At 35.8% G+C, this 25,130-nt stretch overlaps 1 protein-coding gene, 1 non-coding gene and 1 pseudogene across 2 annotated transcripts; all 3 read right to left on the bottom strand.

The window, feature by feature from the left end:
* Positions 1–2,064: 2,064 nt before the first annotated feature.
* Positions 2,065–2,135, bottom strand: TRNAG-GCC. The gene has a single exon. It is a non-coding gene; the product is annotated as a tRNA-Gly (tRNA).
* A 274-nt stretch (positions 2,136–2,409) lies between these two features.
* On the bottom strand, positions 2,410–6,493 carry LOC116128807 (ubiquitin-like modifier-activating enzyme atg7). The gene is made up of 14 exons (XM_031414564.1): positions 6,358–6,493; positions 5,886–6,103; positions 5,521–5,712; positions 5,372–5,426; positions 5,198–5,292; positions 4,852–5,041; positions 4,633–4,738; positions 4,412–4,556; positions 4,179–4,337; positions 3,888–4,076; positions 3,513–3,713; positions 3,312–3,427; positions 3,010–3,169; positions 2,410–2,675 (listed from the first exon to the last, which is right to left on the bottom strand). Exons 1-14 carry the CDS (start codon positions 6,491–6,493, stop codon positions 2,493–2,495), a joined length of 2,145 nt encoding a protein of 714 aa, XP_031270424.1. The 3' UTR covers positions 2,410–2,492.
* A 4,281-nt stretch (positions 6,494–10,774) lies between these two features.
* On the bottom strand, positions 10,775–13,711 carry LOC116128869 (annotated as a pseudogene).
* Positions 13,712–25,130: the final 11,419 nt, after the last annotated feature.

The following is a 25,130-nucleotide window of genomic DNA, read 5'->3' as shown; positions in this document are numbered from 1 at the left end:
TTCAGCTTTCAAAGGCAATTGAGTTTCCTGGTACCATGCCTCAAGTTTTACCAAAGAAAGACCCAACATTTTATGGGCTGCAAAAGATTATTTAGGCTGCCATGCAACCATCTGCCTAACATCTTTTTTTTTATTTTTTATTTTATTTTTAACTATCTTTGGGTGGACAAACGGTTTGATAAGAACTCTTGAGTGTATTATTTAAGAGGGCTTGAATTCGAATCCTTCTTTGGGTGCTAATAACCTAATAGGGATGACCATTGGAGTTTTTATCTGATCAATAGTTCTACGGTCTCAGAGGATTAGTTGAATACGCGTAAGCTGGTCCGAGCACCCCCAGTCATTAAAAAAAAAAAAAAAGTAAAACACCTTTGCTTCTAACTATTTTTGTAGAATTGTATATGGAAACTTATTAAAAATTAGTTTTAAGTTTAATAAATGTATTACCATATTAAATTAGTCACATTTAAAATGTTATCCTAGTTTATTAAAATGTATTTCTCTATTGATTTAACCAAATTTGAATTGCAGTCCAGTCTCCAGGTCGAGGAAATGAAATGAGATTGATATATTGTTGGAAGTCAGAGGAGATGTTCACTCAATTTACTTGCAAGTAAAAGGAAATGTGAGATGTCCCCCATTAGTTAATTGCCTCGTTATTACAAATTCAAAAGAAAAAAGCAAACACAAAGAAAAATATACTCCATTGTAGATGAATTTCTAAGTCTTGAATGGAGAAGTGAGGAATTATGATAAAAGTCTTTCTCTTTCAAACGCAAAGTCTTCATATACTCCATTCTAGATGAATTTCAAAGTCTTGTATGGAAGTGACGAATTATGATAAAGCCTTTCTCTTTCAAATGCCAAGTCCGACTATTAGTATCCTACGATATACGATACATATCCTATGATATGATTTGATATGAGTCATCAACGATACGTATCAAGAGTATATCATAAACTTTTCGATACGTTAATATATATCTCACGATACGATACGTATCCGTTCATATCCTTAAAGATATCGCAACAAATCGATACCACTTTATTAATTTGGACCGAAAGCTCCAAAAAAATTTCGGGTTGGATTTGGGTTACCCAATTCGGTTCACTTAAACATGTCCAAATTTACCTATTTTGTATATAAAAATTGAAGAGAAAGATGTGTTACCAATTTTACATGATAATAATAATACAAGTGGAGATATAAATATTGATATTGATATTTGAAATGATATGAATGATTTTCTTAATTTTTTGATTAATTTTGGTTATGTAATACCATAATTTAAAGCCAATAATACCACAAAATTAATTAATTAATTTGGAGCATGATATTAATTTTTAGAAAATTTTTATTATTTTATTAATTTAAAAAAAAAATGTATCTTATGATACGATATGATACACGATACATGATTCAAAAAAATTAAATTTTTGATATATCATATGATACAGATTTGACAACCATATTGCCAAGTCTTCCATGGAGTGTCATCTCATTATGAATCATTATAAATGTTTGAGTCTAGGTTTGGTCAAAAAGGAAACTTGAAAAAAAGAGGTGAGTGGGAGAAGATGCAAAATGCAAAGGCCAACTGCTTGTTGACAAATGATTCTCATGTTGTGACCAAAGACTATTTGTTGTGATATTTAATTATTTTATATTCAAAGAGAGGGACTTTTACTGTAAAGAAAAAATGAGTGCAGGAACAGTCTAATTCACTTAATATGAAAAGCTAAAGCTCTTTTAGGTTATGTTTCCTCTTTGATAAGTTACTGTAAAATGTAAATAAATAAACGTATTAAGGAACAAAAATAGTAAGAAATAGAAATACACTTATAGTACCTTGGAAAAGGATTAAAAAAAGTACATAAACAAACATAGGAAGGAATAAATCAGTAAGAACAGAATCAAACTTGAACAATTACTTTAAAGAGAAATAAAGAAAAACCGTCAAAAAACATAATTGGGAAGAAAATCAGTAAGAAACAGAATCAAACGTGAACAATTACCTTAAACAGAATCAAAGAAAAATAGAAATTAAAAAGCAAAAAGGATGATGCACCAGCCGGGAATCGAACCCGGGTCTGTACCGTGGCAGGGTACTATTCTACCACTAGACCACTGGTGCTTTGCGATCGAAGGGAAACTTTATTTAAATGTGTAACAAAGAAAAAGGAAATCATCCTGATGCTGCGACACGGTCTTTAATAGTTTGTACTACATAACATGCTTGAATTTAAATGAAATCTTCAGCTTAATCTTTCAAGTTGGCATCCGCCATGCACAAGCTAGGCTGCTCCATCTCTACTATTACTATATGTCGATGGAAAAGAAAAGGAAATAATTCAATATATAAAGGCTGTACAAGTACAACCAATTCATGAAACTAACGCTGAAAAATATACAATAATTTAGACATTTATTTGAATTAGTTTTGTACAATTGATAAGGTACTGAAAAAGAAGCAATTCAGGGAGGAACTTTGTCAGATTTCAACAAAATCATCATCAGCATCATCATCACCATCTGTTTCATTGTCCCAATCTAGATTGAAAGAATTAGCTGATCTCTTCAACTCTGTTAGTCCAGTCAGATCCTCCAGATAGGTAGGATGGTTAATGGCTTGGAGTAGGAATTCCGTACCTTTTTTCTGATATTCAGATACCACCTGAAATATTTATCCTCATCATAATTAAAAACTGGATTCTGGAAAATTGATTTAGAAAAGAATAAGTTTAACAATAAGAACCATAAAAGCATTAAACCTCGTGCCAAAAGAAGACTCAAAACCTTTCAAAAGTTTAATTTGACACATTCATCCTGAAATGGAAACTTTTACTAAAAACTAATTTATCTTTGATGGTAATTTAAATGAGATAAAGGCAAATCCACAAACCCATCATGCCTAAAATCAGCAAAGCTTTTAACTTGGCTAAACACAAATTCTGCAAGATTAAATAAAATTCTGAGTCGATGCAAGATTGGAGAGTTTCAATACTTACAGTGCTGCAACAAGCTGTGCAACTATTTGAGGAGTAACCGACTAGTGTCATCTGAGAAAATTGAGAAAGGGAACCTCGAATTTGGTGCGGTAAAATCCCAAGAGGTTGTTCACTGCTTCCACTGCTGCTAGAGTTTGCAAAATCAGCTTCAGCATAAATCCTGCACATTAGAAGTTGAACACCAAAATGCCAAGTCAAATAAATAAAGGAAGCTAAATGATACATATATTTACTCAAAACCATTGTGATTATGGAAAATCTTCCAAAAATCAGAGAAGTTTATATAGTTTTCAAGGGTGTACCCATAAGGATGATGGAGGACACTGACTAACAGTTCAACAGCTAGAGCAGAAGCAATAGGAGCAAGCCCTGGACGTGTAACTGTACATTGCTGGTCCAGAGTGCGGTTAGCAGTTGACTGCATAGAGAGCATAAGAGTTATTACTGAGGTTGATACAGTCAAAAAAACTAAAGCATAAAGTCTTTCAAATCTAGAATGTTACATCAGTTGGAGCAACCACGTCATTGCAAAAGTAACAGCCCAATCTCTGCCTCCCATCTGTATTATTTAAGCCAAGGTTACCCATATCTGCAGATAAAGCATTTACAGGTACAGCTTTCACATCATGGTTAGGTCTGAAAGGACCAGGACCATGGCGCATGACTAAGAAGCTATCAAACCCAAGAGCTGCAGTTATCGTGATCTGCAAAAAGATAAATGCCAAATGAATAAGCCAATATTAACATGGCAAATAAATAATACCTAATTAAACTATGTGGAGTCAATAAACAAATACGTATGGTCAATGTGCCAAGCCTGAGGCTAAAAATGAAGTGCAAAATGTCAACAATTCTACAAGAAGATCAAGTAGATTGACCTTGTTATTGTTGGCACAAAGAAGCGTAGGTAGCCATCGACTTTCCCTTGTATCAGTCAATAAGAAAATCACATCATGAGAAAGAATCAAATCATGGAAGCGTCTACAGTCATCAAGCACACTACCCTCTTCTCGGCTAGCTTCTGGATGTCCAGGCATAGGTATAGCCATCACAACACCTTCTGCTTCCTGAGAAAAGGAATGACACATCAGATGCAGAGCATCAGAAAGTGAACATAATTCTTTCTGGATGAGCCTTTGAATATAGAGGCCTCAGGTAAAACCAATTACCACGGCTGGAAATATCCGCTGGAGACTTTTCACTGCTGCAGTTGCTTTAAATTCACCACCATTCAGGCAGTCCTCCATTGTATACAGGGACTGCCTCAATGGATTAGACATTGCCACCTTACCATTGTCAAGTAGTGTAATTTTTCGGACACCCCAAGCCTGAAAATTACATTTTTTTAGCACACATAGGAAGAATAAAGAAAACCATAAATAAAAAATTTCTGAACACTCACCATAAGCATACGGGCAACTTGGCATCCAAGTGTACCTGCTCCAAGGAGAAGACACTTAATAGAAGATAAGATGTTTAGATTCAGAGATGGCAGCTGGCGCCATCTCATTAACTTTAGATTTAAATCTGCCGCAGAGATAGCCAATCTGTAAAAGTAACTCAATTAATATAAACCAGACTGAAAGTATTATGGACTATAAAATCACAACGCAGACAACATACCTAGTAGGATCCATGGACTTAGCAAGGCTAATACACCTATACACTTTCCTGTGTTTGTTAAGTTCCCATCCCACGGCATTAGGTACACATTGATGATCCCTCCAACCTAAGTGGATATTGGCAGTTAATCAGATGACCTAGTGCACAAATGCATTCAAACTGTTTAAGAGATGAACTATCAACCAGAAAAGAGCAGTTACCCAATTTCTGCCGCTCTACCTTGTGGAACTGTAATCAGAGCTTCGCCAACAAGGGATAGACCCAGATCTGCAAAACCACGATTCTCTCTATAGCAAAAAAAGTGAACTGACTTCAGATTCCATCTCGAAAAAATAAGAGCAAGGAAGTTGCGAAGAGGCCAGCCAGGATTATTTTGTAGATGACACGGGTCATAGAAACCAAATAGCAACTGCAAATAACCATATGTAGTAGCTTTCAGAAAGAAGAAACCATCTATCATATTCTGATGAACTGTCCTAGTTGTTGATAACACCAGAATATCACTCTATGTAGGCAGAAAACAGTCAACTTTTTCAAAAGAACTTGAAGTTCTATGTGGACAAACCTTTTGACAATCATTCTGGAAGGCTTCCCAATCCTTTAGATGCCTAATAGTAGAATTTGAATTTGAGTCAATGCTGACAAGAAAAAATGGCTCATCTGCAGCAGAATCATATGATGAGGTTTTCCTAACAATAATTTAAGGGAAAAAGGACATAAATGATGACAGAAAATATACCAGCTGTTGCGCTTGAGTTACGCCATTCATTACAAGCTGCTCTCACTGCTTCTGCCTACATGTTGCAGAGAATATCAAAACATTTAAAGAGTAACATTAGTCTATACATTCAACGCCTTATTTCCAGAAAGATTCACAAATCTGATTACCTCTTGTGAGCTAAACCATTGTGAAGCTGGCCTCAAATCAACCAGGGTTGCTGGAGGATTAAGCACGAGAGCAGGGAATGCAACCGAATAGTGAAAGTTCCACTTCTTCAAGTCTGCAAATGAGATAAGCACGAACCTCGACAATACCGCACTGTCATCTATAGCTTTACCTGAGTGAATGTCCTCCCAAATCTAAGTATCAACAATATTAAACTTGTCATGCCAGAAAATCAAGTCAATTAATAAAAATTAAAACATAAATCTCAATTTGAATCACAAAACTGAAGACAACCCACACAAACTAGTAGTAAAATACTAAGCAACCCATGTATGCAATTGAGGAATAAGTCCATTAAGTGATTTACCTTTTTTGCTTCTTCCTTTAGCAAGCTTTCTCTATCAATGGCACGGAAACTTTCCAGAGTATTTGTGTTGTAAAGGGTTCCTGGGACAGAGCATCTATTACGATTCCCATGACTTGTTGCCGTCACTGATGACTCCTCATCGGAGTCCGATGGTAGAGATTCCATCAAAAGAGTTAAATGATTGGAAACTTGGGAATGTGAGCAAGGTGCATAGAAACCTGCAAAAATCAGCTATAAGTATGTTACACAATCAACAAAAAAGTAAGTCCATAAGAATTAGAAAATAAAAATAACTAATTCTGGAAAGAAAAAACTGATATTATAACAATTATACATGAAACAAAAACCAAACGATAATACAAAGTAAAGCAGCTGAGCCCCAATTGATTGGACAAAAATTGAAACTTGAGAGAAACAAAAGAAAATCCTAAATTTCAAATCTAATCAAAGGGATCAAAATAAAGTAAAGTACCAGTGATGGGAATGGGCGAGTCGTCGATGCCAAGCTTGTTGAGCTTTAAAGAAGACAATCTGTGCCAGAAACCCTCGTCGACAGCGCTCTGAAACGGCGCGAATTGAAGTATAGATCCTGCTTGTTGGTTAGCCATAATCGTCCTGTAGCTTTTACTTCGTTGTCCTCAAAGTAAATTGAGTTCTTGAGGCTAGTTTACTTTAATTTGAGCAAGTGGAAGCAACAGAAAAAAATCGTTAAAACTTAAACAGTGTGGTATCGTGTTCGTGTCCGGTTCGTTTCCGTTTAGAACTCTTCTCTTTAGATTGGTCACGTCAGCATAAATAAGAGTTTAATATAATGTAGAGCTGTTCAAGGACCAGTCCCAAGCAGGCCCGGGCCTGCGCCCGTTTGGGACTGGTCCCATCACTTATGGGTTTGGGACCGGTCTAGGTCCATGAGTAATTTTAGAACCTGGATCAGTCCTTAGGATCAGTTCTATGGGCCTGAAAAATATATTTTCCCCCTAATCTTTTTATATATTTTAGGGGTAAAATAAAATTTTGTAAGGGGTTTTTAGTATTTTTTAAGGGTAGATTAGTAAGTTTTTAAAAATTTAATTAATTTTAAAAAATAATAAATTAATAGTTAATTTTAACATAAATGTAATATTCACATTTAACACATTCACGCTTAACAAATAAACAATTAAATAATTTTTTTATTAAATTATTCATCTTCATCGTTAACAATATTTACATCATTCAAATCTGTATTCCTAAAGAGTTTGAGTAGTTCGGGATCTTCAGAGTGTTGTTGTAGTCTTCTTTCTGCATGAGTCCAATCCCGTAAACACGTTATCACTTCAATCATTTCATCGGTTAAAGAACATCTTCTATCTTCAACAATCCGGCCACTCGTTGAAAATGTTGACTTGGATGCAATTGTAAAATCTGGCACAGATAAAATGTCACATGCCATTTGGGCTACAATGGGGAATCGAATTTCATGTTGGTTCCACCATTGAAGAATATCCATGTCACGTTTCTCCTTCATCGTCATAAAGGACATGTCCACTTGTAGGTAGCGATTCAACTCATTTGGTCCATGTATGTACGAGCTGGAGTTGCTACTTCCGGTTCCATATACGTCAACTTGCTCGATCCTTGATGGAGGTCTGCATAAGGGTCCTGATTGTCTCTCCTGAACGTTCCACTTCCACGTCCATTGTACCTGTTCTCATATAAAGAAAAAAGGCTATCTAATTTTTGTTTAAAGTCAGTCAAATAAGACGTATAATCATGTCCTAAATGCTGGCCTAACTCAGTAATTATACAGTTAACTACGTGTAATTTAAACCTAAGATCTAAGGCCTAATCAATATAAGAATGGAATATCTAACCAATATTTCTCATATTTTTCTTCCATCTTTAAAACAATTTCCCTTAAAACATTATTATATCTATATTTAGCAAAAGTTTTAGCAATTTAAAGTAAAATATCTAACACTAAATTAGTAGTCGGATAATAAATACCACTTAATGTATTAGTAGAATTATAAAAAATTTTAAGAAATGAATAAAAAAGTTTACAAACCGCCCAATCATCGTAGCTGACAACTTCCTATGGATAGTGCTTTTGGTTGACGAAATATGTAATTTGTTTTGCGGTTGGCAAAGCTTTTTCCAACATCAAGTAGGTGGAGTTCCAACGGATAGACATGTTCGTACATAACTGCAAAGGTCGAACCGGTGGGTCCTCTGACTTACAATATTTGACGTACTCCTGCCATCTTTTATTGCTACCGCCGACGATAAATCCGATAGCCGCGTACACCCTCTTCATCTTCGAATGTATAACATCTAAACCTGCTTTAACTATCAAATTGAATATGTGACAAGCACATCTCTAATGAAAAAAATTGCCTTCACCACCCGAATCCATCTCTTTTCAAATAAAGAGATTGTCGCATTGTTAGTAGCTGCATTATTAAGCGTTAGCGCTACAACTCTATCAGTTAATAAATATTCTTGCAAAACTTTAAGAATTGTAAAATAAATTGTTTCAGCACTATGTTTTTCATATAATGGTTTAAAACCCATCAATTTTTGTTGTAAACCCCAATTATGATCTAAGAAATGTACTGTGATAGTTAAAAAATCGGTTTTTGATCTATAAGCCCATATGTCTGATGTAAGTGCAATAGATATATTCCTAAAATTTTGAAATTCGTTTTTAAGTTTATTATTTATTTTGTTATAAAGTTTTAGTATATCTCTTCTATTTGTACTTCTACTAACAAGGGTATATGCTGGACAAAATGCAGTTTTAATCATGTGAATAAAATAAGGATTTTCAGATAAATAAATGGGAGAGTCCGTAGCAACTATGAATTTTGCTATTTTCTCTCATGCAACATCTGCATTGTATTGCCATGTTGAGAGAGTTGAGGATTGTGGATTAAAATTAAGTTGAGTTTGAATTTGTCTACCTGATCCAGTTGAAGATGTACCGGACAATTGCATTATTTAGGGGTGCTTCTTCTCCACGTGTCGTCGCATCATCGAAGTCCCATTCTCAGCGCCAATAATGGTTCCACATAAATTACATATCTCATACGATTTTTCCCCTTCCCCATTTGTCTTTGGCCGTTTTGATTTGGTGAAATGTCGTCATACATCAGACACGACCCTCTTTGACGGTCGAGGGGGTTGGGCTATGCCCATGCTCGTTGACTCGCAGCTCGCATGTGTTTGGCTATATCTCGTCTCGATCGAATGTGGTTGCCTTTGGAGGAAAGGGTGAAAATGGATTGAACCCTTCCATTTCTTCGGTAGATGAAACGTAAAACTCATTTGGGGATGATTCTCCAAATGCATCATTTTGGGAATCCATTATGAATTTATGATTAAATAATAAATAAAATGAAAAAAAATTAAATAATAATATGAATAAGAGATGATATTGAAAAATAGAAAAAAATTGAATAATATAAAAAAATTATATGAATAAATTATAAATATAAATATAAATTGAATGAGAATTTGATTGGAGATTTGGAGTAGAGAGATTGAGAGAATGAAAGAATGAGAGATTGAGTGGTGTAGAAAAAATGAAAGATTTTAGGGTTATTTATAGTGTAATTTGGGTGGGGGGGAACTGCCAACAGTCATGTGAACGTTTGCTACTGCCAATGGTTATAAAGAAAGTAAAATTTATTTATTTATAAATTTTATAAAATTTCCTTTTAACCACTATAATTTATGTTTATTTCAAAATTTATAAGGGGTTTTACGTAGTTATATAAAAGACTAAAACGAAAAAGTCTAAAAAAATTTGGGCCCAGATCCTCGGGCCTTGGAAGAGGGCCCAGTGGAGGGACTGGGCCCTCCTCCTTAGGCCTGGTAGGACCGGGTTTTTGGACCCATTTCCAAATGCCCACCTCTAATATAATGTAACTCTGAAGTTAAAAATAATTACAATTTTTACCTTGATGTTTTCAACAAGTGACTATTTCTCCCAAAAAGGGCAAATTGATATTTATTATTCTTCCCTCTTCAATTTATGATATAGATATAAATTTTCCCTTATAGTTTAGTGTAGTAACACTTTGACCCATAAATTCTAAAATTGATAATACTCACCCAATGGTTTCCAAATGGGCAAAAATAATTAAAAGACACTAACCTCCCAAGCTTTATTTGGAGTCATCACCTATATGGCAACTATTGCCATTTTAATCAAACTCTCCCAAAACTATTCAATGGAAGTCTAACGGAGTTGGCATTTGAGGTCTGAATGGTGCATTTTTTAATAGTTTCGGGGGGACTTTAATAAAATGTCAATAGTTGCCATATTGGTGTTACTTCCAATAAAGTAGGGAGTTACCAATTAGTGATTTTTAGCCTATTTTAAAATATAAATAAAGGGTAAAATAATTATTTTCTCATATATGGAATATCATTACTTACGCAAGTGTAACTTGCTTTCTAATAATAATAATAATAATAATAATAATAATAATAATTGAGTAATAAGTTTCTTTTTCATATGATAATATTTGATGAATGCATTTACTTCTATATTTTTACTATTTGACTCAGATGCCGAAAGAACCCCATGGCATTTTTATATCAATTCATGAAAAAAAATACAGCAACAAGTTAATTTCCATATGGTTAATTATCTCTAGGTGATTAAGTGATTCAATATAAACTCTTGGGTGTATATTACTCAAAAGGTTATAAGTTCGAGTCGTTCCTCGATTCCTACTAATAAGGGTAAGTACTAGAACTCTTACCCAATTGATAGTTTCAAAACCTTAAGGGATTAGTTGAAGTACGTATAAGCTAACCTGGATACTCCCGACATAAAAAATAAAAATAAAAAACATTCCATATGGTTTGTATTTTACTGCAAATTCATATATACCTCAATATTACTTGAATGGACTGAATTTAATTGATTTTTACATAGTGCTATAAAAACTCCACGAGCATTTATATCCCATTGGAAATTCAAAGGGAACTTATCAATCTTCAACTGAGTCCATTACACATAGAAATACATGATGGCAGCATGATGATCAATAGTTGATCACCATTTTAGAGTCTTAGCAGAACAACTTAATTTGTCCGCAATTATTCAAGTTATGTAATACAAGTGTATCTAAATGGAACAGTAAATTCATGCAGCCACGTATAAATACACAACCGCTATATAGATTATGCACATTGTCACACTGTGACACTGTCAACACCAGCAAGATCTAAGCTCTCAAGAAGAAGAGCTGGAGGAATCGAAAAAAGAGATCCTCTGCCTCTTGTTCGGAAGTGTTGTTCTTGGTGAGTACTCTGGTGATGGAGACGCTTTATCCAGGACAGAACTCAGGGCTTGGTGAACAGCATTTGCAAGAAGATGGGATGCCTCAGCATTATTAATGTTCCCTTCTTTGCAGCTGGTGAAAAGAAAAACATTCTTCAACCGACCTCCTAATGTTGATATTTCAACATTTACTATCTTTAGTGGGAGAGCAGCGAGAGCTTGTTTTAGATCAGACAGAAGCTCGGGGCGGTAGTCGCAACAGATCGATGCCTTGAATAAGAAAGATCCATCTCCTGCTGCTTCCTTATGTGGTTCAACTTTCACTTCATCATCATCCATGGGAATGAGATAACCTTTGCTGGCTTCAATTGCATTCTTCTTTAGTTCTTTCACTTGGTTTATGACTCCAGCAAGCAAGGTGGCTTTGTCCACCTGTGAACACCAAATTAATTTAACCATCAGGACCATTTGTTCCTTGCTTACGTTCCAACAGAATAAAATATAATATTGATCATCTCATCAGAAACAAGACAACTCTACCCCATAAATCCATATATCTATAATAAACCAGACATCAACCTCACGAGTGATCCACAAGAAAGAGCTGGCAGGTTGCCCCACAATCCCATCATTTTCATCACTTTCCTTTTTAATACTCATTTCCACTCCTACAATTTTAAGCTTTGACACAGCAGATAACATATATATATATATAGGGTCCAAATCTTCCCCAAGATCCAATTCAAGCATACAGAGTGTCTTTGACTTCATAAAAAATTAAGCAAACATCAGTATAGCTTCTATGGCAGCAATCTTTTATATTTTTTTGGGATTCTTTCAAATAATGTATTAAAAATAACAAAGGCGGTGTATTCTACTACGCAAATAGATTCTATTATGTACACCACTCATGCACCATATCTTTCTTTTTTTTTTTTTGTTTCTTTTTTGTCCCCCACATTTTTCACTTACCTTAGGCAGTTAACAGTGGATAGACACAAACATGTTGACCGCCTTCTCTTTTTCTTTTTGTAAACTTCTAAACATTTTTCAATCCAGATATATCCTGTACACAAGCTTGAATGAGTGATTTCAAAACAAGGAACCAGATTTCACTCATTCAGAATCATTAATATCCACCCCATAATTAATTAAGTAATGCTCATACAAATACAATTCAGCTTCAAAAATCAATAAGATGCTACTAACTTTCATAAATTTTAAGTTTGGGACCACAATTGATGTTTTAATTTGTGAAGGAATTCTGGTTTCCATTAAGCTAATCCATATAATTATCAAAATGAATTTTTTTGTCCCAGCTGACTTTTATTATCTTCCAAATCACAGTTGACTTTACCACAAATAGATCCATAAATACAAAATCATCATTATGATTTGACTTATAATATGCACTAAAAGTTAGAAGAAACTGCAGTTTTTGTATACCTGAAAACTTGATTTTCTTTCGCAAAATCAGAGAAATTTTCATATCATAATCAAGCTACAGTCTGGTGAAATAGGGCTTCTTCAAAACATCATAAGAGAATAGTGAATGCATTTGAGCCATGACAAACATACTGAAGTAGCATAAGAATCAAGAATCCGTTTGTGTTTATAACCAAAAACTATGTCATATGATAAAAATTGAGGCAAAATTCAACTAAATATCAGGTTTACTGTTTTGTTTGTTTTTCTGAAAAATCAGTCATCTACAAATAGCCACACTACTCCAGCTAAAGTTGTGATAGATTTTTCTTTCTAAATGAGCTTTAAGCGATGAAAAATCCGACTTTCCTGTTATCCTAGTTCTTTTTTTAACATTCTTACAACCAAACATGATGTTCCTCCACAAAACAAAATTTCTAAGAGAAAATTGATCAGGGAGCAATTCTATAAGTTCAAAAACCCAGATCAAAAGCTGAGAACGCTTAATTACACCCCACGATTTAATTAAAGGGCTCCAAAAATTAACCAACATGCTGAAACAAATTAAGAAAAAAACATAAACTAAACTAATACTACCAAAAATTCTGATCAAACCTACATGAAAAAAATAACCTTTCCATGGCAAGGGACAAGACCGCGATGTGTATCAAGATGAGCATTGATCCTCTCTCTTCTCCTCCTCTCAGCTTCACTATGACTTTCAAAGCAGCCATCGCTTTGGCCTCTGATAATTCTTTCTTTCCCTCTTTCGCAGAGCTTTGACGAGCTCTCCTTTCTCGGTATCCCATACCAAGACTGAGTCTGAGACTGGACAAGGACCCACCCCTCGCAAAACTCCATTAAAACCACTTATAATTGGATCATATAGTTTACCAAAACATCCCCGAATGAAGAATTTGCATTAAAAGAATAAGCAGCCCATAAGAAATGTTTATTTTAAAGAGTTGCTTAAGAGCCGGATTTGCGAACGAAGAGTAGACCAGAGGACGAATAGTTGGAGCAAACCAAAAGGAGAGTTTTTGAGTAGGAAAGTTTTGCGTGGTTAATAACTTTGATGTTGTTGGTAAATCTTCTTCTTCTTCTTGTTTTGGTAATATCTTTCCATTACGTAAAAAACAAGGCTGGAAGGATGTTTGAGAAAGATCAACTAGAAAATCCACATTTTCTTCTTGATGATCTTGAATTCTTCCATTATTTCTAGTTCTCTCTTTGTAAACGTGAGATTCTTGGTGTTTAAAGAAAGACAGATACTTTGGTTTGAGAGTTTGATGAATATTTGAGAGAATCAAGAACCTTTCGATGATATTCACGGTAAAAGAGACAAGATTAGTGGTCAAAGGGATTGGAATTCACAGAAGAGTTTTTTGAAGAGATAGTAAGACTTCTCTATGAGCAAAATGGCTTTTTTTTTTTTTTTTTTTTTTTTTTTCCTGAGACTTGAGACACTTTTGTGTCTCACAATGTTGCTTTTATATATGGCATTATTTTCAACAATTACATCATAAATATTTCAAAATATTTATATCTTTTTGTTTTATCTTCTAATGATAAAAATTACATTTAATAAGTCTTTTTATCTCTTAATAAAGATATTTTAATATGTGAGCATATTATAAAAGTAGTAATTACCCCCTTTGATCAAGATATCTCATAACTGCAAGAGACAAGAGAATCATATAATTTGTTGATGAAGATAAATCATATAAAGAAAACAAATTATATACAATAAAAGTTAAAGTCAAATGATTAACATAAATCATTTGTGATCATTTAATTAACCAGAGTAGAATTATGCTGTTGACAATCACCAATTAGACCTAATTTGTTGACGAAGCTCATAAATATGAAGTCAAATAATACGATTATATTGGATATGAAAATGTTAAATAATACATTAGGTAGGGTTTTGGTTACAGTATAGTGAAAGCTACATATGCCTAACATAAAATATTAAAAAAATGAGACATCGATATTACAATTTTAAAGTAAACACTTTTTCCCCCACCGAAGGTTTGGCCTAATGACACTTTCTCCACCGAAAAAGTTTCAAATAATTTTTTACCACCCCACAATATAAATCTGTTAGTATTTTTGTTATAAGAAGGGTAATTGGTCAAAAGTCCATTTAAGTAAGGGGAATAGTCTCTTCCTTCTCTCCTTCACCACCGCCGATGGAGAAAAGGTTTGAAACTGAATCTTTACCTCAAAGTCAAACTCTGTTTTTCCTCGCAATCTATATCAAATTGAGAACTCTCATCCTCCCATATCTGCCTGGGGTGAAAACACTTCTCTCCAGTCACCTTGCTTCAATACAAATAATCTCTAGTTCACTAGGTTCCTCTCTACGGCACGAAATTCCTTACTCATCTTATACCTGGCAAGGGCCTGGGCCCGTTTGGGATTGGTCCCAATGGGACTAGTCTCTCATGGCCTGGGACTGGTCCCAGGCCCATGAGAAAAATCAGGATTCGGACCAGCCTTAGGCCTGGTCGGGACTGGTCCCATGGGGTTTGGAAAATTTTATTTTCCCCCCAATTTTTTTATATTTTGGGGGCAAACGAAATTTTATAGGGGGTTTTTAGTATTTTTTTAGGGGTTGATATATTAAGTTTCTAAAAATTTAATTAATTTTAAAAAAAATAAATTAATAGTTAATTTTATTTTTAACATAAATATAATTTTCACATTTCACACATTCACGCTTCACACATAAACATTAAATAATTTTTTTTATTAAATTATTCATCTTCAATTTCATCGTCCAAGACTAGTTTACATTATTCAAATCTGTATTCCTAAAGAGTTCGAGTAATTCGAGATCTTCAGGTGCTGTTGTAGTCTTCTTTCTCTATGAGTCCAATTCCGTAAACACGTTATCACTTCAATCATCTCATCGTTAAAGACATCTTCTGTCTTCAACAATCGGACCACTCGTTGAAAATGTTGACATCGGATGCAATTGTAAAACTGGCACATAAAAAATGTCACGTGCTATTTGGGATATAATGGGGAATTGACTTTCTTGTTGGTTCCACCATTGAAGAATATCCATGTCAAGTTGCTCCTTCTCGTCATAAAGGTCAAGTCCACCTGTAGTAGCGAGTCCTCATTTGATCTATGTATGTACGAGCTGGAGCTAGAACTGGAGCTTCCACCACGTCCCACACTATCAGCCACTTGCTGTCCATCCTTGAGATGGGCTCAAGGCTATCCCGCCGTCTCCGCTTCACACTGTTCCTTCTACTTCCATTGTATCGTTCTCATATAAGAAAAAAACCTATTCCAATTTGTGTTTAAAGTAAGTCAATAAGACGTATAATCATGTCCAAATATGGCCTAACTCGTAATTACAACCGTTAACTACGGATAATTTAAACCTAGAATCTAGAAAAAGGCCGTATCCAAAATAATGAATTACTAACCATATACCTTCTATTTTTTCTTTCATACTTGAAACAATTTCACTAAAAATGTTATCTTCTATAGTAAAAAGTTTAGACAATTTGAACTAAAATATCAACACTAATTAGTAGTTGGATAATGAATACCACTTAATGTATTAGTAGCATCATAAAAATTTTAAGAAATGAATAAAAAAGTTTCACAAACCGCCCAATCATCATAGTGACAACTTCCTCTGGATAGTTCTTCCGGTTTGACGAAATCTGTAATTTGTTTCGCGGTTGGCAAAGCTTTTTTTCCAACATCAAGTAGGTAAGTTCCAACGATAGGCATGTCTGTACATAACTTCAAGGTCGAACCGGTGGGTCCTTGTGCTTACAATATTTGACGTACTTCTGCCATCTTTTATTGCTACCGCCGACGATAAATCCGATAGCTCTACGCACCCTCTCAATCCTTGAATGTATAGCATCTAAACCTGCTTTAACTATCAAATTGATGATGTGACAAGCACATCTCTTGTGTAAAATTTGCCTTCACCAAGCGATCCAATTTCTTTTTAAATAAAGATATTGCCGCGGTGTTAGCAGCTACATTATCAGCGTTAGCGCTGCAACTCTCAGTTAATAAATATTCTTGCAAACTTCAAGAATCGTAAAATAATATGTTTCAACATTATTTTTTCATATAATGGTTTAAAACCTATCAATTTTTGTTGTAACACCCCAATATGATCTAAGAAATGTACTGTACACATTAAAAAATAAAGAAAAGTTTTTTGATCTATAGCACCAGCTACCAATGTGCTGAGCTAGTAAATCAAATAATTCCTAAAATTTTTGAAATGGCTGTTTAGGTTGTATTAAAAACTTTTAAAGATTGTTAAAATTTTATAGTCATGAATCTCTGATCTAACTTGTAGTCTCCTCCTACACGGAATCTACAAAGGCTCAGTAAAACCATATTCTCGACCAAATCAAAGGAGAAAAAACTAAGAGAGGTCTGAATAGAGAGAGATTTAAGCCAGATGGAAAGTTAGGAGTCCGATAAAGGAGAGGGTGATGAAATATACAGTAGAGATTAATTGGGGAGTTGACTTTTGGAGATTATGTTGTCGAATATGGGGGGCCTTTACGAGGTGTCTCAGCTAAGGAAAAAGGGAAGGTGGTCGCTCTATCGTCAAAAGGTTCCATAAATTACACCACAAGTTATTTTCCATTGGGCCGTAATATGAGGGTTGAAGTATCCCAGACATAGGACACAACCCTCTGTACTGACGGATCGGGGAAGGTTGCTTGCCACCGGTTACTATACGCCAAGTGGTCGACACCCGTCCCCGCTGAATTGGTGTGGAATAAAGCTGCATCCTCTGAAGGGAAGTTAAGGCTTCATTCTCAGTGGTGGAACGAAACTCATTTGGGGAGACTAAAATTTGTAAATATAAAATTAAAATGAAAAAATAAATAGAGAATTATGATGAATTGAAAAGAAAAATATTGATATTAATAAAATATAAAAAAATTATAATATAAATTGTAATGAGAAATTGTTGAGATTTGGAGTAAGAGATTGAGAGAAGAAGAATAAGATGGAAGATTTGAAAAAAATTAAGGTTTTATGTATTTATAGTGTGTTTGTGGGGGGGGAAATGAAAAAAAAAAAACTTATATTATATAAATAATAAATGTAACCGTTGGTCAGTTACCGTTGGCAGCCAACGTTTTAATAATTTTGTAAAATTTTATTTATGTCCTAAATTTATACTATTTTAGGGGTTTAATATAATTTTACAAAAGGATTAAATTGATAGAAGACAAAAAAAGTTTGGCCCAGCCCGGCCTTGGGGAGGGCCCAGGCCCGGCCTTGGAGAGGGCCCGGTGGAGGCCCGGGCCCTCCTCCTTAGGCCTGTCCCGTTTTGGGACCAGGCCTCCTAGGACCGTCCTCCCAAGGACCGTCCTAGACCGGTTTTTTGGAGCTGGGCTTTTGGCCCGGTCCCAAATGCCGAGCTCTACTCATCATCTCACCAATTTCATCAAGACAAAGACCAAATTCAGCAGCTTCTTTCAGAAAATTGTGCAGAGAACCACAACCACCCACTCTCGATCATAGAGCGGCAGCCCGCAACATTTAACTCAAAACAGGCAATCAAATTTTTCTAATGTAATCAAAGTTCCTCAGTGAAAACGAATGGATCATGGCCTCAGACTTAATAATAACCAAGAACTCAATAATGGAGTTCACATTTATAATACAATACAATTAAGGTCTCTTCTTCAAATATCATAATTTTGACTTGAGATTGGAATACTCTCTATGTGTGTAAACAAACATTAATTTAGAAGGTTCCATTTCAATTTTGTTTTTATATGACCAAAGATGTCCAAGTCACTTACGCGTACCTCACTAATCCTTTGGGACCTTAGAACTACTGATTAGGTAAAGGTTCTAATGACTACCTCATTAGCACCGAGAAAGGATCAAACTCAAGACTCTTAATAATACACTAAGAGTCTTTATCGAACCTGCTCATCCAGAGGATAGATAATATTCCATTTCAAGTTGATAAAAGCAAAAATAAAAAGATAATTCAAAAATTAATCTCATGAAATAGTCATAACTTGTATGTAATAACTAAAAAACTTTCTAATTTATAGAGTTCCATTTATTAGTGAAAGCAAAAATGAGATATAGTCAAAAATTTACTGGAAAATACATGGAAGTACTGATTAATTATGAATTTCTTGATATTGACCAAAATTGGAATGTGTTAATATATGGCTCGAAATTCGTACAGTGCCCCTCTGTTTCGTTGTTCTATTTATTTATCCCTTTTTTGGGTTCACACTCTCTTAGAACCACAAACCATGATATCGATTCGGAAATCTCAACTCCTCAGCATTTCAAGCAATAATATATTTGATTGTCTTCCAAGGAAGGCCAAGGACAAAAAATATTGGAGGTCAGAAAAGCTGCCCCTCAATCACTTCATGGGGGCCAACTAGGGTGTCCTTTCACACTTTGACGTATTAAAGATTCCAACAGCGGAGCAAAAACAAAACTTGCTTCTCTCCAAATGCCCATTATTTACGGAGAATGTTTTCTTTTAATAGCTATGGGGTCTTTCTTGTGCACTCACTCTCTTCCAATTGTCACTACAACTCCGGCATCGTTCAGTCATCGACGACTCGCTCAAGTGGTCACCGTCTTTAACCAGCCAATATTTCATGATAACTAGTATGTTTAGCTGTTTAATAAATCATCGACACCTGTGCAGATTCACTCTGTGGAACTTTGGAGAAAGCTCAGGATTATATTCATTAATGTCGGCATAGGGGGGGTCGGAAGGAAACGCACAAGGCACCGACACCGAAGGGAGGGTAGGGCGGGGGCGTAGACATATCTATGGATATGGAAAGGGAAACGGGGGCGGGGCGTATGAAATCACAGGAACCCGATGGAAAATCGTGGTAGGTACAGGACCAAAATCTGAAAAAGGGAAAAGGAATACGTAGCCCGCCAAAGAGAGGCAAACAAACCAAAAAAAAGTGAATTAGATGACAGGGGTAATGGGGGGGCCGCGGGGGAAAAAGGGGGTGACGAAAACAAATATAAAATCAGCGTTTATCAATAGAAGCCATCGCGCACAAGTAAATATCTTCCAAGTTCCAACACACACGCTAACTTCTAAGAGAGCGGCATATGGCAGGAGAGATATTAGAAGTTTTGCAGGTTATATCTATAATCAAATTTATTATCTTCTTTGCCGCAGATAATACTAAACCAGAACAAATTCTTAATATTTTGCTTGATTTGCTACGGATATTAGCTCTACAAGTTCTTCTTTCTTAGCCCACATCGCCTTCCGATGCTGCAATGCAGTCTACAAGTGAGACTTCTGAGACAATATTAAGTTGGTAGAGATCGATCTGTAGATATTTTCATATGAATTCAATCAACATTCAATCAAACAGCATATCACATAATTTGTTCTTAATCTCAATTCCCAAGATCAACGCATAGGGTATGAAATACTTAATTAAATAGTCAAGGGTTATAGCAATACCTGATTGTGTCACGTCTTCTGAATTTCTTGAATTCTTGATTCCAACGATCGGTAAACACTCCAAATGACGACTTCCGAATGAGTTTCAATTGTAAGATCATGTTTTGAAAAGAAGACTTAACCAAATTGTATTAATTTACTAGACCCTCCAATTATGGGCCCAATAATTGCAGAGCCCATACTTTGTTGCCGACTCATATTATTTAAAATGATGTGTAATTATATATGCATATTCTAATATATTCCCTGGTACATGTCTTGTTTTTCTCTCAACTTTTGCTCATTTATCAAAAATTGATAAAAATTAAACCAGACAAAAAAGAAACATAAAAAAGATGGAATATTTTCTTCCATATTGCTCATCATGATCCATATATATCATGTCCTTTTTTGTACCTTACCAGAAGAAAAGAAAGAGACAAGGGCCCAACTAAAACTTTAAAAGAGAATAAGGAATGAAACATATATAGCTCATTGTTTTTAACTTTTAACCCAAAGGTTCTTTCATATATATAGGATTATATTGATCTAGCGGAATGTAGAATTAGGCACTGTAGTTGTTTTCATTTTGAAAAAGAAAAAAAATGTTTAGTACTATATGTTTATTTTTAAATCATTCAACATTTTTGTCTTGCTTGATGCTTGTTAAAAGATAATTTATATGCGTTACTGTTTGTGCCGAAAAAATAGTTCCCAACACTAACCAGTGATGATAGGGAAGGACTCTGGGTTTCTGAATATGCAATTGTAAATCTCCTCCTTCTTCTCTAAAGCTTCAAAGAACCTTTTCAAGTGCTATAAGCTTTCGAAAAGCTCCAGTAATGACTATAATGGTTGAGAAATAATGAAAAAGCAATTAACAACTTAATTGCATAGAGTTTTGCCAGCGTGGACTCTTCGACGCTTAAGTCAGCAACACATTGATGAACAATGGAGAAGCTCTTCAAAGAGCTTAGAACAAGGATTAGTAAAAACTGACCTCAGTAGATAAAAGATGGAGGAAAAGGAGGTGCAGTCTTCGCACTAAAATTTCATGGAATGTTCAATAAAGACAAAGACGCAATGACCCAAAATTGGAAACCCTTGAATTACTTACCTTGCAAGGAAAACAATTTTTCTTAAATAGTGCTAGAGTTTTAGTGATATGTTACACTTTAAACCTTTTAGAGTAGGACTACCAAACATTCCCTGATGTTGTTGTGTTGTGTACAGATAGTGAGTTGGCAACCCTAATGAACCTCTCTAACAACATTACACATGTATAGTGAAATGAGGAGCCTTGAGATCCAAACAATATGTCAATGAAAGCCCATTGGAGTATGGAGTGACGCCGAAGTGATCATCACAATGCTGATAATGGCTACTAGTAAGGGGCAACGAACAAACTAAATTACCTTTTTTGATCCCTCAACTACAACATGTGTAGTTATGCAGCTTAGGTAGTTAACACAATGGGCGATTGCCACACTTGGATAACCCTTTATTTCATGCAAGTTGTCCTACTATTCTAGGCAATTAACATAGGTGGTAACTACCTCCTAGGTGGCCGAGTGGTTCAATAGGGACTTTTCGGCGTATTACTTAAGAGATCCTGAGTTTGAGTCCTTCCTCGGTTGTTAATAGATGTAGCCACTGGAGCTCTTACTCGATCGATAATTCTAAGGTCATGAGGATTAGTTGAGATATGCGTAAGTTGGCCTAAACGCCCCCGATCATAAAAAAATAATAATAATAACATAGGTGGTGATCAACGCACCTTATTATTAATGATAGTGCCAGGTGATTAGCACACCTTGCTGTTGATGCTGATAGGTACCTATATAGGCCAAAATTCGTCTTGGGCCTCATCAGGCCTAAGCATGAAATATCTACTATGTGGTCCAAGGCCATGGTCCAATTCTAGTTGGGCCTACGTCAAGGTTCATGTCATAGGCCATACCCATGACACCAATCTAGCTTCTCTCCAGATTGTGCCACTCAAATTGGGCCTCAACATTAGCTCGTCTAGGCCTAGGCCCGTTGGCCCATGATATCCACTAAGGCTCTAAGAGTCCTACTCAAACCTTGATACATCTATTTCCTATTTGTTTTTTATCCTAATTCACCCAAGATCTTGTATCTTATGTGAATTGACATTCACTGCTTCAAAGGCAAGTAAATCAAAACCTTTCTATTCACTAGAATTCTGCCATTATGGACTCAGAGTCCTATTAGGATTTAAAGATCCTATGACTACCATAAAAAGAGAGGTCCTGCCTCTCATAAAGCATCCAATATTCAATACCACCTATTGCCTCCTAAGTTCTTACTCCTAAGAACTATACACCTTCACCGTAGCTATAGTCTCCAATCAAACTTTGGTAACCCTTCCTCCCCTTAGCCCTCACTAAATAGCCTCTTTTAGCCTTGCTGACTTGAGCGTTAGAGTGTGATGAGTATTGAAAATACTTATTTTTTTAGTGATTTGAGGGTGAAATTGTAAGGAATTTAAGGTTTAATGCACGATTTATGATGAGATTCCTTGTATGTTTCATTATCTTCCGAAATCACGGGTGTTGTGTGTATTTTTAGCTGTTCAGGTGCAAAAAGATGGATTATTCGTGCTCGTGTTGGTGTTCGGACATCCTAGACCTGTTTAAGTACAGATAAATTAAGGCTTGAAGAAAAAGAGTAAATTGCAAATCACGTCGCAGCACGATTTCTTGCACCGCAGCATGATTTCTTGGGTCGTGGCACAAATCTATGCAACCTAAGTTACACCGTAGCGAAGATTGACGACACCGCAGCACAATGTCGGTGAAATCCAAATGGCGCTATGGCGCCATTTAACTACATCACGACGTGATATGGTTTTTGTCGAAAAAGAAATTGCCTAGAAACGCAGCGCGGTGCAATTCAAATGTGCTGCGGCATAATTCAACTACGTCGCAACGCAAATCGCACATAATGTAAAAATGTCACATTTCCAACCCTAATTTCGACAACCAATATTTACAAGTTTGCCATTTTGTCTAAAAATTATATAAAGGCAACTTTAGTTCCTTTTTAGGAAGTTTTAGGTTTTATATACACATTGAGGGATTGATCTACTCTTAGGGCTCTTGGAAAGGAGGAGCTTTCTCCTCCTCCCTTGTTCTTCATGGTTATGGTTCCAGGTGTAATAGTTTTTTTTCCTTTTTGTTGTAGTTTGTTTTTCTAGGGATTTGATGTAATCTAATTAAAGGATTGTGTTTTATTGTTATTCTATTTGTTTGATCCACTCAATCGTGTTCTAGATTCATTCATTGTGTTTAAATTCAATCTTTAGTTGATATTAGGGCTTAATCAACCTTGATGTTAGTTAATTGATTGTATGAGGAAGATTGTGCATGGAATGATTGATTTGTAGCCCTGCTTGAGTATAGATTGGTTTTTATCATTAAGACCGTCTTATGCTAATGGGTTTTCGTTACTAGACTAGGTTATACACCACTAGCTAGTTTAGTTGATGGAAACACTAGGTTATTCCGACTGGCTGCAATAATACCTTAGAAATGAGAGACGTCGTGCCTATCTTGATTAGTTATGTGAATGGATGATTTGTGTCTATGTGAATTGGTTCCTTCGTTGTTTAGACTAGGCTATATGCCACTAGCTAGTTTGAATGATGAAAGTACTAGGTTGAATTCGATGATGTACGAACCCTAGAATGGAGTGGAGAGAACAATAGGTTGATGATGAACAAGTAGCTTGATAATTATGATGGAGTTAGAGCCCTAGGATTCTTTGTAGATAGTTAGATTTAGGTTTACTTTAATGTCGTTTATATGTTTTCTTTATTTCAATCTTGTTGCTTTCAGTAAGGCATAGTTTCTAGGATTGCAAGAGCACTTATAGTCTCTGTAGGATTGACCCTTACTCGTGCACTATGTTGCGATAGCGACTTGTACACTTGTGAAGGATTAAACTTTGTATATGTCCGAGTGCCTATGACAGACACCACGCCGGTGTTTTACGTAAGCTTTGCGCTTCTTTTCTTTGTGTGTAGGTTCAACGGATCTTCAATGGCCTCAACCTCACAAGATCAGTCATTCTTCATAACCAGAGATTTTTGCTGTCTACAGTTTGGCACCCACCATGAGGCTTCTGACAATCAACCTTCCTTCAACAATTTGCTTTACAAAGAATCACATCATGGCTAAAACTACAGACAATACCTCTACAGACCTCGCGGCTAAGGTTGAGGTTTTACTGCATTAATGCAGTAGCACACATACAAGGTCACGGCACTTGAAGCCAAGAATGCCAACATTCGGACTGAAAACCAAACCCTACGAGAAAAGGTAACTCAATTCTACTCTCTCAACTTCCTATTCAACTAGGTACCAGAGAACCGCTTTCAAGTCCTAGTGAATTCCATGCAACCTCTCATGACCCCAGACCCCAGAACCTTGGCTTCAGACCCTCAGTCTTCGCAACTCCAGTCATCTTTAATGGATGGCTCGACTCCAACCATAATAATCACATCTGACCTAGCCATGCAAACATGACCCCTATCAGTTGACCCATCACTCACCCTTGACCCAATCACTCAAATTATCCCCAATTTGTAGCTACAAACATCCGCCACCATTAGCCACCCCATCCATGTGAGTGTGAGTGACACATCTTATCACCAAACTCCACTCAGCTCGTCTCGGCTCATCCTCATGGGTCTAGTGGACAAACTTACACCCACCAAACACCACTTAACTTCACTCATCATGAAGGGTCGAGTGGCCCATAAACTAACCCTCTCACCATCCATGTTGGCCGAAGCACGCGAACGGTCACACTCAGCCCCACCTTTCTAGAAAGGATAAATGGAGACCCCAGCTCCTAGGTAACTCTCCATGCTGGCCATCATCCCCATGCTTCATCTTTTGACTTGGCTCATCCTAACGTGTGTAGTGGTCAACAACTTCACCATCACACCATCAATAAGGACATGTTATCCACTGTATCGCCCTTCAAGCAAGTATTTGCCAAGAAGTTGATTGAGATGGAAGTTATGCTGAGGCGTATATCCGAAGTACTAATC

This window comes from Pistacia vera, unplaced genomic scaffold (assembly GCF_008641045.1).
Source record: "Pistacia vera cultivar Batoury unplaced genomic scaffold, PisVer_v2 Contig204, whole genome shotgun sequence".
Taxonomy (NCBI): Eukaryota; Viridiplantae; Streptophyta; class Magnoliopsida; order Sapindales; family Anacardiaceae; genus Pistacia; species Pistacia vera.
This window is presented reverse-complemented; position numbering and strand designations above follow the sequence as displayed.

What these genes read in the sequence shown, in the direction of transcription:
- LOC116128807 (XM_031414564.1), bottom strand. Translation starts at nt 6,493, where the DNA reads ATGGCTAACCAACAAGCAGGATCTATACTTCAATTCGCGCCGTTTCAG. An exon ending in AAGTCCATGGATCCTACTAG is followed by an intron (nt 4,557 to 4,632) that starts GTATGTTGTCTG and finishes TTACTTTTACAG; the next exon opens with ATTGGCTATCTCTGCGGCAG. An exon ending in ACGTGGTTGCTCCAACTGAT is followed by an intron (nt 3,428 to 3,512) that starts GTAACATTCTAG and finishes CTCTCTATGCAG; the next exon opens with TCAACTGCTAACCGCACTCT.